Source organism: Kogia breviceps, chromosome 7 (assembly GCF_026419965.1).
Source record: "Kogia breviceps isolate mKogBre1 chromosome 7, mKogBre1 haplotype 1, whole genome shotgun sequence".
NCBI classification, from domain to species: domain Eukaryota; kingdom Metazoa; phylum Chordata; class Mammalia; order Artiodactyla; family Physeteridae; genus Kogia; species Kogia breviceps.
The window spans coordinates 109,453,281-109,467,390 of record NC_081316.1 but is presented as its reverse complement, the minus strand read 5'-3'; the positions used below and the strand labels follow the sequence as shown (position 1 = coordinate 109,467,390).

The following is a 14,110-nucleotide window of genomic DNA, read 5'->3' as shown; positions in this document are numbered from 1 at the left end:
ACATCCCTATATCTCCTCCCTCTTACATCTCCCTCCCGTTTTTATTTAGGTAGCTGTGTTTATAGGCAAACGCTTGCCTTCTCTCAGTTTCTAGAAAGGATGGCAGAGACGAAAGAGTGGGTCTTGGTACAGGTAGGCTGAGCCAAGAATAATTTTAAAGGCTCTTAAAAACAAATGAGGTGCTTTTTGGAAATTAATTCAGAGTAAAAGTTGACTTAGCTACCATTTTATCACCTGAGGCTCTATCAGCACCCGCACCGACCTCATAGCCCTGAGACACTGTACATTTCCTTTGGAAATCGTTAGTCAAGGACTAAATGGGGCCCACGCTTACGCTTATAGAATCTTTATATTTTCATTCCTTAAAATCTGGTCATCGGTGTACGGTACGTATGAAGCAACAGCCTATTATCCTCAAACCTCACGGAAAACCACAGCAAACAGCCCCCTAGACACGCCCTCGTTCCAGAGTACATTTCTTAAGAATCAAGGACAGGCTCGTCACCTTGACAGTGTGACGGTCGTTGATGAGAATCTGCTCTTCGTTAATGTAGAAATAGACGGGCGAAATGATGGTGAGATTGGGGGACGACCACTTGTCGAAGTTGATGATGAGCTGGAAGGAGATGTCGGGGAGCTTCTGGCAGATGGTGGAGAGCACGAAGGCGCAGTTGGCCGGAAAGCGGAGGAAGGCGCCGTCGAAGGTGCGGAAGACGCCGCCGCCGGCCGCCAGGCAGTAGGAGGTCTTGGTGCTGAAGCAGCCGCGCACCCCGTTGCGCAGCGCGCACTCCTCATCTGACTTGCACTGGCGCGGGTCGCACTGGATCAGGTTGCGCCGGAAACAGCGGCAGCGCCGCGTGCAGTCGCTGTTCCAGAACAGCTGCTTGGGCTGGAAGAGAGGCGCCGTTTGCATGCAACTCAGGCTGTGGTCAGAGTTGGGGACCCCAAAGCCCAGTCCACCTGGACCCCTTTCCAGGCGGGGCTGGCCTATCAGTAATGGGGCTGGAATTTGCACCAAGGAGCAGTAGGGAGGCTGGTTCAATTCAAACGTTACATCCCTTGCATGTAACTCAGATGCCAAACAATATGCAATTTAGTCTTTATTGGTTTCAGCCAAGAATTTGGGAATCTTTACGGCTGTATTGTAGAACGAATCACAGCCAGCCAACCGGAATGGGCAGCTGCCAGAGGAACTAAGAGGAAAAATATTTGGTAGGAAATTCATCTAACAAGTACCAGCTCCACTTCAAGGAAGAAATTAAATTCACTCAATAATGATAAACCCCACCCTTCAACGTTAAATAGGTTAAAAGAAAGTGATAACCAACTCTTATGACGAACCATTTCAACATTCCACAATACTCACTGTTCCAAACGTTTTCCTTGTATCTAATCTACTTCCAATTTACTTCTGTTGCAAATACTCCATTTCTATGTCCTGAAGTGAGAGACCTAGATAACAGTGAGTTTCCATGAAAGGAGCGCTTTGAGATCAGGCCAACTGGGGTTTGACCCCAGCCCTGCCACCCTACATGTGCCACCCTGAGGGGCACTACCGAGCTCCCAGAGTGTCCGTTTCCTCTCTCTAAACTGGAGATAATAATAATGTCTTGCAAGGCCGTCGTGAAGATTAAATAAGACATGTGAAGCACATTTTCCGGCTGAGAGAAGGTACTCAATAAGTAATAGCTGCTCTTATTACCAGAGAAGAACCACTCATCCTCTTTCAGATAGTGAGGAATTATATAAAGTTATATTAAATACTACAACCAAGTGTATCATCAATTGGTGGCAGCTATTATTTTTCACTCTTTCTGCAATCTGTAGACATGGCTCTGCTTGGGGACTTCGTGCTCTTGATCTTGTACTTGTTCTAGACCAAGAATTCCAGGGAACTGTTGGAAATTGGTCGTGATTGTCCAAGTGGAGTGTGGTCCCAACGAGTGGACTAGTTCATAGAGATGTGGCCACTCGGGGCATTAATTCAATTTTCTAAAACAGTGCTATCCAGACGTGTTTTAATGGCACAAGATGGGCCTATGCTACTGTCTGGTCACCGTTTTCCGTTTTAACTATAGACTTATCAAAACCATGGATATCAAACACAGATCTGACTCAGATCCAAGGGTAAGTAGATAGAGGGTGAGATCTTCCAGGAAAAGTTTTCTCAATCTGGTGCACTTCAAGATTCCAGTGCACTGCTGATTCTTTCAGCCTCAAAATGAAGTAGTTCCTGGAACCAAGTCTTCCCTCCTTCCAGACCTGTAAAATATTGACTTTCTTTCTCTTATCAGATTTGCAGAATAATTGACCAGATGGTCTGGCCTGTCTCTGATAAGAAGTCAGACATTGAAAGAATGCTCAACATCATTAATCATTAGAGAAATGCAAATCAAAACTACAATGAGGTATCACCTCACACCAGTCAGAATGGCCATCATCAAAAACTCTAGAAACAATAAATGCTGGAGAGGGTGTGGAGAAAAGGGAACACTCTTGCACTGCTGGTGGGAATGTAAATTGATACAGCCACTATGGAGAACAGTATGGAGGTTCCTTAAAAAACTACAAATAGAACTACCATACGACCCAGCAATCCCACTACTGGGCATATACCCTGAGAAAACCATAATTCAAAAAGAGTCATGTACCAAAATGTTCATTGCAGCTCTATTTACGATAGCCAGGACATGGAAGCAACCTAAGTGTCCATCGACAGATGAATGGATAAAGAAGATGTGGCACATATATACAATGGAATATTACTCAGCCATAAAAAGAAATGAAACTGAGTTACTTGTAATGAGGTGGATAGACCTGGAGTCTGTCATACAGAGTGAAGTAAGTCAGAGGGAGAAAAAAAAATACCGTATGCTAACACATATATATGGACTCTAAGAAAAAAAAAATGTCATGAAGAGATTAGTGGTAGGACGGGAATAAAACACAGACTTACTAGAGCATGGACTTGAGGATATGGGGAGGGGGAAGGGTAAGCTGTGACAAAGTGAGAGAGTGGCAGGGACATATATACACTACCAAATGTAAATTAGATAGCTAGTGGGAAGCTGCCGCATAGCACAGGGAGATCACCTCTGTGCTTTGTGACCACCTAGAGGGGTGGGATAGGGAGGGTGGGAGAGAGGGTGATGCAAGAGGGAAGAGATATGGGAACATATGTATATGTATAACTGATTCACTTTGTTGCAAAGGAAAAACTAACACACTATTGTAAAACAGTTATACTCCAATAAAGATGTTTAAAAAAAAAAAAAGAAGTCAGACATTACATGGGTGGAAAGAGAAAAATAACCTGACATATGTCGATATGATCAAGGGTAAATAACTCATCCCACAGGAGAACTTGATCATGAAACTAGCATCGCAGTAAAGAGACGGGCCCAGTGCTGCTTTCTCCACCTTAATTAGACCTGACAACGACAGCTGGGTGATTACCCTACATGCTAATGGCTAGATGTGTTCTCTCTCTATTTCCAAAGAAATTTGTTGAATAAACAAGCCTCCAAGCTTCTTTGAATTGTGGCAAGTAGATGTGGATTATCTGTTATGTGAGTTTGCTACTTCCCAGATATATGTTGTTGTCAAAACCCATTGACTTTCTGATGAAAAGCGGATAATAATGTTTATAGTGCTAATAGCTGCCAAGAGCTGTAGTGTGCCTTCCTGAGAGCTCCAAGGGCTTTTACACGCATCATTTCATTAACACGCCTAGTTTTTTCATTTATAAAATGCTTCTTAAGAGAATTAACAAAAACAATAGCAGTTACCAATTATTGAACTACTAGGTGCCAGGTACTAAGGCACCTGGCATAGATTATTTATACAACGACCATATTGAGTTGGTATTATTTGTCATGTTTTGTAGATAAGGCAACAGAAGCTCAGAGAAATGACACAGTTTGCTCAATGTCACATCACCAGCATTGGTTCAGCTAGGATCAAACCCAAATCTCATTCCATTATGTCACAGACACTCAGGATCTCTGTGGAGGGGAGCATGACACACTTGCTAGATGGATACATTTCAGTAAATCTCTGGACAGGGGAGCAGAGATTATAATAGTGTTTTTCAGTTTTGAGCCTGGTTATCTCTTCTCCCAGATTGTGGGAAAACGGAATCTACTATTATCTTCTCCCACATGTTCTGCCTCTTCCTTTCAAATAATCAATATTTCTAAGAGCTTAACTTCAAAACTCACCTCTACCAAGAAGACTTCTGTGATCAATTTTACTATTTTACTCTGCTTTCCCCCGTCTTTCTAATACAACATTTAAACAAATTTCCCACCGAAAATGAGACAGAAGGTAACATGCATATTGATTTTCTTTTATTTCTTCTCAAAGTAAAGCCAACTTAGTTGTTCTTGAACAAGAACAATGCATCTTTACAGAAAGGAGGCATTATTTATTTTTTGCCTAGTTTATTTCCAGTTCAGACATTTCAATTAGATTTTTTTTAATGCTGTGACTCTTTTTCATCTTAAAATTGATTAGTTCTCTAGGGTATTATATTTCACTTGTTGATATGTTATTTTGTAATTGTCCTCTTGTCCTTTAAAGTGCATTTTTCCCCCTCTCCTGAATAGATTTTTAAGTTCCTTAAGGCAGGGAAACATGCTTTATCATCCCCAACGATACCACTAGCACAGCGATCTACAAATAGCAGCTATTCCATCGATGCTAGTGTTAACTGTCTACTCGCCAGTGTACGGTGTTGATATCCTTTAAACAGAGAATGGCCCGGAGGCAGAACCAATGGCTAAATACCCGCCCCGGGAAAGATCTCTCCTAGCTTAGCATTACAGCACATAAAGAAAGATTACAGGGTAGAAAAGTAAATGATTTTGTGAGCTAATACGTTTTACTCAATGACGTCAAAGAAGGGCCTCTTCATCAGCTTTATGTGAAGCCCCCAAAGAGAGAGAAGCAGAGGGTAGGACACAACTCTCGGGGGACGGTATTAGAGTGACAAATGACACATGCAGAGATGGCAGCCCTCACTCCCTCTAATGGAGCTGCAATAAGCAGAAGAGGGAAAGCCCTGTCTGCCAGCCTCGAGCTCCATCTTTTGCAGTTAAAAGGGTCCTTAGCTGAGACAGCTGCTACAAATGTCAGATTCACCGCCGTCCTATTCCCAAACGGCAGCCCCATCAGAAGCTCTCTAACTAAGATTTACAGGAGAAGAAATCAGAAGGGCCTAGAGAAACGCGTGGAGGAGAGAGAAACACAAATGCTAGCTAGGAGGGGTGGGAGAGTGAGACCCCAACGCGTTTCTCCATCGGGTACTCCGTGCGTAAGAGCCTCACCAGACCTGTCCTTGACCTCTCGGCGCCCCCCGCCCCCCCCCCGCCCCCGGCTCTGCCTCCCTGCGAATCCACACCACTATCTTCGTAATCAAGTGGGAAGATGGGTCCACCGTGGCCCGCCTCTTGGAGCGGGAGAGAGATCTGCTGCCCGGCAAGGAGGAGCCGGCGGGCGGGGCGCCCCTACCTCGTAGTACTTGCCGTCAGAGTAGCAGCCGCAGCTGTGGGGCAGGATGCAGCTCTTGCCGTTGAGGACGTAGCCGGCGTCGCACTGGCAGCCCTCCACGCAGTAGTGGTTGCAGTCGCTCTTCAGGCGGATGGCGGCGCAGCGGGGCTGGCACACGCTCACGCAGCTCTCGTAGTGGCTGTTGGGAGGGCAGGTGACGGCTGCAACGGGAGACGCGAGTCAAGATCGACAGTCACCAGGACGCTCAATGCTTTCCTCTGGCCCATCGCTCGCCCACTTGCGGAGACGGAGGCCCGGCGGGGAGGAAGCTTTGCCACCTTCCCTCTTTCCTACTCTATCTGCTTATGGAAAAAGCCTCTATCGGACTTATCCCTGCGCAAGTAATGGACCAAAGAGCAGATGGAGGTAGCGAGGCTGCTCACACCATCTCTGTCCTGTCCTCAGCCTTGTTTCCTGAGGTCCTCTAGAACCTGTTGCCTTAAACCCATCTCCCAACATGCATCTTGACTCCAGTGAGTCACTGGGTGGCCCCCGGGGGGCGCCCGCCGTATTCACTCTGCCTTTAGGCCCCCAGGTGTGTTGATCTCCCTTCTCCATCCCCTCCTTCATCCTCCCAGCCTATCCGAACCCTGCATTCTTCAAGCCCCAGGTGGAGTCCCAACTTATCTGCAAAACTCCCTACTCTTATACCAATACCGACTCAGAACTTCCTGGACCTTTTTCTAAGACAGTAGTTTCTAAACGGTAGGCCCCTGAGCCTCTTGATTTCTGAGAAGGCAAACGTGCACTGTGTACGTGCCTGTGTATGCAGACTGACCCATGTCAGCTATGTTCTGTACTTTTCGAATGCATGTAGATGCTTTTCTGGAAGGCAGTTGGGGTCCTGGTGAAGAGCGTGGGCTCTGGAGCCAAGCTGTAAGAGGCTGGAGCCGTTACCTAATCTCTCTGGGCCTCGGCTCCTTATCTGTACAACACAGATAACCCACAGCACCACCTCAAGGCTCATTGGGGGGGAATGAGTGAGTCTGTGTACTTACAACAGTGCCAAGCACCTAAGTGTTCAGTAAATGTTAGCCAATCGTTAAAGATAGGTCTGCTTAAAAGTTTTACAGAAACTAATAATGCCATTTGCGGTGACATGGATGGACCTAGAGATTGTCATACGGAGTGAAGTAAGTCAGACAAAGACAAATATCATATGATATCACTTATATGTGGAATCTAAAAAATGATGCCAATGAACTTATTGTCAATTCCACTCCTGGGTATATACTCAGAAGATTTGAGAGAAGTATCTCAAAGAGATATTTATACACGTCGTCAGAGCAGCATTATTCACAATAGCTAAACCATGGAAGCAATCCAAGTGTCCATCAATGGACGAATGGATAAGCAAAATGTCTATATACAATGGAATTATTCAGCCTTAAAAAGGAAGGAAATTCTGCAGTATACGACAAGGGTGAACCTTGAGGACATTATGCTAAGTGAAATAAACCACCCACAAAAAGACAAATACTGGGGGACTTCCCTGGTGTCTCAGTGGTTAAGAATCCACCTGCCAGTGCAGGGGACATGCATTCGAGCCCTGGTCCGGGAAGATCCCACATGCCGCGGAGCAACTAAGCCCATGCACCACAGCTACTGAGCCCGCACACCTAGAGGCCGTGCTCCACAACAAAGAGAAGCCACCACAATGGGAAGCCCACGCACGGCCACAAAGAGTAGCCCCCACTCGCCACAACTAGAGAAAGCCCGCGCACAGCAATGAAGACCCAACGCAGCCAAAAATAAATTAAAAAAAAAAAAGACAAATACCGTATGATTCCACTTCTCCAAGGTATCTAAAGGAGTTAAGTTCACAAAGACAGAAAGTAGAACATCGACTGCCAGGGGCTGGGGTGGGGTGGAGTGGGGTGGGGTAGCGTGGGGTGTGGAGAATTATTGGAATATTATGGAATGGAGAGTTATTATTTAGTGGGTACAGAGTTTCAGTTTTACAAGATGAAAAGAGTTCTGGAGATGGATGGTGGTGATGGTTGCACAGCAATATGAATGTATTTAATGCCACTGAACTGTACGCTTAAAAATTGTTAAGATAGTAAATTTTATGTTATGTCTATTTTACCACAATAAAACAATTTTAATGCCATATCTGCTATGTCCTTATTTCATTTGCATTCTTTGTGAGGTTGATTGTCTTTTCATTTGTTTGTAATCCATTTGTATGTCTTTTTCTGTGAACTGCCTTTTCACATCTTTTGCACATTTTGTGTTGGTTGAATTTTTTTCTTATTGAATTCTAAAAGCTCTTTATAAATTAAAAATAGACTTTTGTCTGTCATGTGTTAAAAATATTTATCATTTGTCTTTTGACTTTGCTGCTTTTTTTTTTTTTTTGGTATGTTTGTGGTTTTGATTATGTTTTTGCCATGTAGAAATTTAAATATTTAAAGTAATCAAATTTATCAGGTTTTCCCTTATGGCTTTGGTCATTTTGCTTAGAAAGGCCCTCTCTACTGCAAGATTACCAAAAAGACTCCTTTGTTTTCCTTCTAGTAGTTTTATAACTTAAATTTTTATGTTTAATCTTGGTTCTGTCCGGACATTTTTTTTTTTCATTCCCTTTTCTTTTTAATTTAATTAATTTATTTTTTATACAGCAGGTTCTTATCAGTCATCTATTTTATACATATTAGTGTATATATGTCAATCCCAATCACCCAATTCATCCCACCCACCCCCCCGGACTTTATTTTTGATTGAGAAAATGAAGGAAGGGTTTAAATATTCTTCCTCCTGCTAGTTTGTCCCTTATTGAATAGTACCTTTCCCCCCAGTGATCTGAAATGCCAGCTTTACTATATACTAATTTCTCTTTAGTGTCTGAGCCTGTTTCTGGACTTTCTCATCAGTCCACTGGTTGGTCTTTCTGGGAATGTGCCGGTATTGACTTGTTTTAATTACTGAAACTACAATACATTTTAATATCTGGGAAGATATACTACCGATTTAGAGACGTCCACTGTTGTTTCAAGTATGCTGGTCCTATTTCCCCAACTAGACAATAAACTCATTATTTTATACTTCAGATTCTTCCATGGCCCTCAAAACAGTGCTGAGAACATGACAGGTGGTTAATAAATAGCTGATTCTTGAAAACAAACTTCCAAATTCCTAATTCTGATCTTCTCCACACAAATGAAGTTCTAAGAGCTGAGAGTGATGATGCGTCTACACCTGGATTTCTATCACGGTCACGAATGTGTCTCTTGCTGTGGCCAGTGGACTGATGTAGCCTTTGTGTCCCAGGTGGGTAGGATGTGTGGGTCCCTCTGAGGAGCAATGCAGCAATGCAATAGAACTGACCTTGTTTGAGCCTTGGCTTTGCAACTAACTAGCAGCGTCACCTTGGGCAGGTTACTTACTCTCACTAAACCTCTGCTTCCTCATCTGTAAAATGGGGATAATAAGAAGTAAAGATAAAATGAAGTGCGATTTTGCAAAGCTTCTGCTACAGTGCCTGGTACTTCAACGAAAGCTTCTGTTATTAATAGTAGGAGCAGTTGTAGTAACAGTAATAGTAATGTTTAAAAGTTATTCCACTAGAATTTATTGAGTTTGCAGAGAAATATATAAGAACCCCCCTAATTACCAGACTTTGGACCCAGGACTCTGAAGTAGCAAAAGCTGCCTCTGATAAAAGAGAAAATGATAATGATACTCAAACTTGGCTGACCACGTACCAGATGTCGGGCACCAGGTGGCCTGGTTTATGAGACGTCATCACAGTTAATTCTCACGATGGCCCATTGAGGTTGGTAGATGCCTTCACAGACCTGATCCTACAGAGCTACACACCCTCTGCAGTGCCTGTGGGCTCCCCAGCCCCTCAGGGCCTCCTGGCCTGAGCAGGGTAAGAGAAGCAGCACTGCACAGAGGGAGAGCACTGTCTCTGGAGGCACTTTCCAACTTACCCGAGCCACTTGCCTTGGGAAAGTCACTGAATTACTCTGAGCTTCAGTTTCTTCCTCTAGAAAATGGGACTATGAATGGTGCCTAGTTTACAGGGTTGCTGTAAAGTTACGGGAGTCAATGAGTGAGGACTCATATCGCACTTAGAATAGTGCCTGGCACGTGGGCAGAGCTAAATACCTGCTCTGCATTTGTTATTTGCTTCTCTTACCATACCCTCACCATCCAGTGCTCTACTTTAAGTCCTCCATTAAGGGATTGAAAGAATGACAAATTCAGCTGAAAGAATTTTAAGGATGGGTTAGTAATTAAGACAATTGGCCTCCCTCCCCGCCCCCCAAGTCTGTTTGTTCAACTTGAGTGAAGGAGTTTTCCAATGCATTTGCAAAGAAGGTAATTGAGTAATAAATTATCCCATTGATAGGAACAGCCAATATCATTGAAAACCAACAGCATTCTACCTTGTTACCAATAAGGCGTACATTTAACGGGCAGTTCTGGTTTAATCCTTTTTCTCCTGAAAACACCATTCTCATATCTCAACATGTGAGTGTTGAAATGGATTAATTCTTAGTAGAAGCGGGGGCTGGGCAGAGGGGTGCTGTCCTGCCCTTGCTTCTCAGAGATTAACGTCATGTCAGATATGGTTACAAACAACTGTATTCAAGGCAGCCTGTGTTCACTGATCTCTCAGATTGAATTGGCTGAGTTAGGACTCCCTCTCCCACGGCTTTTCTCTGTTCTGAAATTCAAAATGGAAAACTAAGCTGTCTCCAACTGTATCCACCCCCCCAATCTCCACCCACACGCCGTCTTTAAAGTATAATTTTTTCTCTTATTTTAGCTTTTCTTTTTGCCAGTCACCACCACCACCTCTTCAGAAGCTCTCTTTTGGATCTTGGCCCCTGTCCTGAAATGCCAAGGTGGGGGAAGGTCTATCCCTCTTGTGGTAAGGACGCTTGGCCTGGGCCTTGCTGGCAGGCAGCTATCTAGGCCTGGATGGGGCCCGTGGCCAAGGGTGAGGCAGGACAGACTCTGCTCTGAGTGCCTTGGATGGAACTCCCTGTGCCGGTGTATAGAGTTGACAACCGATGTCTGGACAGAACTTTGAGGAGGGGAGAGGAAAAGTTGCTGGTGGAGGGAGCAGACGGACAAGAAAAATAGTCTTCATATGCATTATGAAGGGTATCCCTTTCCCAAACTGTTTCCCCATCCTGCACCAGTTTCAGCCCCATGGGTCCAAGCTGCATAGAAGTAGGGGACCTTCCTCCTCAAAGGTAAGGTCATGAGGGCTTACTAACTTGATTCCTTTTCTTTCCTGTGAGTGACAAAAATGGATATCCTTAAATTAAGGTGAGACTTCCTGGAATTAGCGTCCTCTAAAAACAGTTCTTCGCTATGATCTCCCTGCCCATTGCAGCTAGAGGCAATGGATGTGGGCATACACTATCCCTTGCTCTCCACCCCAGCCACGCCAGACAGCAGTGCAGTCGCCACGGCATGGCTACAGGAAAAGAGAGAACGCCCTGTAGCAGGTCTCAAGAGGCAGCAGGCAGTGTCTCCTTCCTAAAACTGTCTCCCCATCCTGCACCATCTTTAGGCCCCTGTGTCTACAGCCTGGTCTGCTGACTTAGAGAAAGGCAAGCTCTCTTGCCCCACTGAGCTCACCGCAGTGAATCCAGAGTGGCTCTAGAGATTTATCCAGACTCTGACTTTTTTTACAGGCATATTTATTTTACTAAAGTCACCAGAGGCCAATTAGTCTGGACAGTCACCCCCTACTGGCATCGCTCCCCCCAGCCCCTCACTCAGGGACTGAGCATGGCTGAAATGGCATCTTTTCCCTGCCTCTCCCCACTTCCTCCCACCCTGTCCTCCCAATCTACATGAATCCAATTATATGGGATGTAAATGAACTGTGTGAGCATTAAACGACAACATTGTTTCTGGTTTTTTATCCACATCTCCCTTTCCCAGGATGAAAAGGGAGTTTACTCTCCGGGACCCCTGCTGGATCACTTATTTAGAGCTCTTTGCATTCAGCAACCATTGGTAGCCTTTTTCATACAGTTAGGCCTAAAAGAAATTTGCTAAAGCTAATGAGATTGAGATGGGAAAATAGACCAAGGCAGATTGGCCAAAGACCAATACTGGTTTCTCTTCCCCACCTTTTCCTATTGCGATGTGCTAAATGCAGACAAATTATTCCACTATGAAGTGTATGAGTTGAGGGCAGGAGCTTTGGGGCCGGAAGGTCAAACCCTGACTTTGCCACTGAGATAGCAGGGCCTTAGGCAAATTACTTAACTCCTCTAAGTCTCAGCTTCTCCCTAATTGGGTTATGGAGGAACAAATGGTGATAAAGTGTTTAGCACTGAGCTTGGCTCAAAGCGAGCCACGAATGTTAACAATACCACTTCACATGCATGGAGTGTGCGAGGCTTTCGGTTACCTAAGTTGATCCTCCTGACGCTTCTGTAGCATAAAGAGTGCAGGCAGCGCATTATCAGGGGGAAACTAGGGACCAGGGAGGAAAAGTGAAATGCTTCAAAGTCACGCCAATCCTTAAGGACAGAGCAAGGCTAGACTCCAGGAGCTCTAGTTCTTTCTCTTTTTTCTTTTTTTTTCATCGAGATATAGTTGATGTGCAATATTGTTAATTTCAGGTGTATCTAATTCTTTTTCCAATGCTTTTAACATCCTGCTATATTTCATCCACGCAGAGACGGATGCATGACATATATGAATCAAATAGAAAAACACACTAAGAGAAAGTGTATAAATTATCAGTACACTTAATGATGGGTCCATGAGGTTCTAGAACAAACTAAGCAATCTACTAACTCACTCTTCCCTCGATTCGTCCCTTGTTAGACTCTTATTGTGCCCTTGCTGAGCCCAAATGCCGTGTGTGCTGTGCTGTGCTTTCTGTACGTGATCTTATTTCATCCTCAGAGGAATACAGGAAATAAGCGGCATTAACCCCACTTTATAGATAAGAAAACGGAGGCTCCGGGCGGTTCAATCTCTTGTTTCAGGTAACCAACTCAATTCCAACGTGCATTTCCTGAAATTGCCTCACTCAGTTTGCTCTGACTTGTACTGGATGACCGGCCTGCCCACACCAATCAAGATGGAAGGAGAGACAACGGGAAGGACTCACAGCAGGACGTGTAGTTCCTCCAGCCGGTCACCGCGATCCCCTGCGTCTGGCAGGTGCTGGCGTAGTTCTGCAGCCAGCTGCAGGCGGTCTGCACGGCGCCGCCATCGATGCAAGAGTCAAACAGGCAGTTCTTGTAGAAGAACGCGGGGTTGACCTTACTGTGACACTTGGTGAAGCCCGCATTCTGGTTGGGGATCAGGCTGCAGAGATGCTGCACTTTGGAGAAACCTTCCACTTTGGCACAGGAAGGGCAGCGGTCGCCACAGCCGACCTGGCAGAAGGTGTCCCTCTTCACCCAGCTCTGTCCAAACTCATTGACGCTGGAGGCCAGCAGACCCATGGGCATCTCCAGGTCGTCTTCGGGGTTGCCGTTATAGCGGCCGCACAGGCCGTAGGTGCTGTTCTGCATGCCCCGAGGGACCGTGATGGACAGGAAGGTCTTCCAATCGTACACGACCTTCAGGCCAAAGTCAGTTTCCACCACCACATGGAAGCCAAAGGAAAAGATGTTTATCTTCCCTTGTCCCAACTTCAGGGGCAGATAGAGCCGTTCATTGTTGACCTGCAAGAGCAAGAGGGTCGGCACAGACAAATACAGGTGGCCCAGACAGCCCCGCCCCACTTTTCTAATGATTAGCCTCTGAGACGCAGCCCCATGGGGGGTTGGAGCAGGTTGAATGAAATCTTTGCATTCAGTGTTGTTTCTGTCCCTCAACTATTATTATTAGGATTTGAACAGACTTCAATGACTAGCCTTTGTACACGAATACACCTATTTATTTCAGTGCCTTCTGTTTATAGCATTATTCCCTCCAGGAGTTCAAATTGTTTTCTCCAAGGTAATGAGAGAGTAATAAGAATTCAATTAAAGTTTAGACTAAAATACCCAAACCTAAAACTCTTGTGTTTCTATTTTCAGCTTTACTGTGGGTTTATCTTAGACAAGCCCCAATTTATTAATTCCTCTAGGCTCTTCTTTTTCCTGAAGAATGATTTGATTTTGCTGGTCCCTCTGACTAGGATGCCATTCTTTACCTGCCAATATCCTCCTCATCCCCCAGACCCTGCTCAAATGTCCGCTCTGCTATAAGGCAAGATTTTCGGACCCGGGGGTCAGGATGAATCACTCCCTCGTCTGGGCAACCAGAACATGTTACTTATACTTCTCTCGTGTTCTCCTGCACCTCTGGCCAGGATCAAGCTCGTGGACCCTGCTATTGAAGCACACATCACATCTGCCTTATATTGCGGCTGGTTGTCGACACCTCTGTCTCAACTACAAGATTAGGAGCAACCTGAGGGCAGGGACCACACTTTATTGATCTCTACATCCACCTTCCGGGCGCCCAGCACAATGGAGAGGCACTTGATGCAGGTTTCCTCCCATAGATTTTAAATTCAGAAAACAAGGAAATCCCTTAATGTCAAACTCCAGAACTGCACGGCCCTTGCACCATTTTG

The 14,110-nt window shown here is 45.0% G+C and overlaps 1 protein-coding gene across 14 annotated transcripts in view; it reads right to left on the bottom strand.

Moving 5' to 3' along the window:
- The window catches only part of TECTA (tectorin alpha), an 86,145-nt gene that overhangs the window by 19,568 nt on the left and 52,467 nt on the right, over window positions 1–14,110 (bottom strand). For 13 of the 14 annotated variants that reach the window (XR_010841464.1, XR_010841463.1, XM_067039163.1 and 10 more), the window contains 3 exons: window positions 12,650–13,211; window positions 5,512–5,711; window positions 506–889 (listed from right to left, as the gene is read on the bottom strand). Coding sequence is in view for 12 of the 14 variants with exons in the window: in XM_067039163.1 (XP_066895264.1) it covers window positions 506–889; window positions 5,512–5,711; window positions 12,650–13,211 (1,146 nt within the window). In the remaining 2 variants the exon portion in view is untranslated. The remainder of the gene's footprint in view (window positions 1–505; window positions 890–5,511; window positions 5,712–12,649; window positions 13,212–14,110) is intronic. The other variant, XM_067039172.1, reaches the window with a different exon arrangement.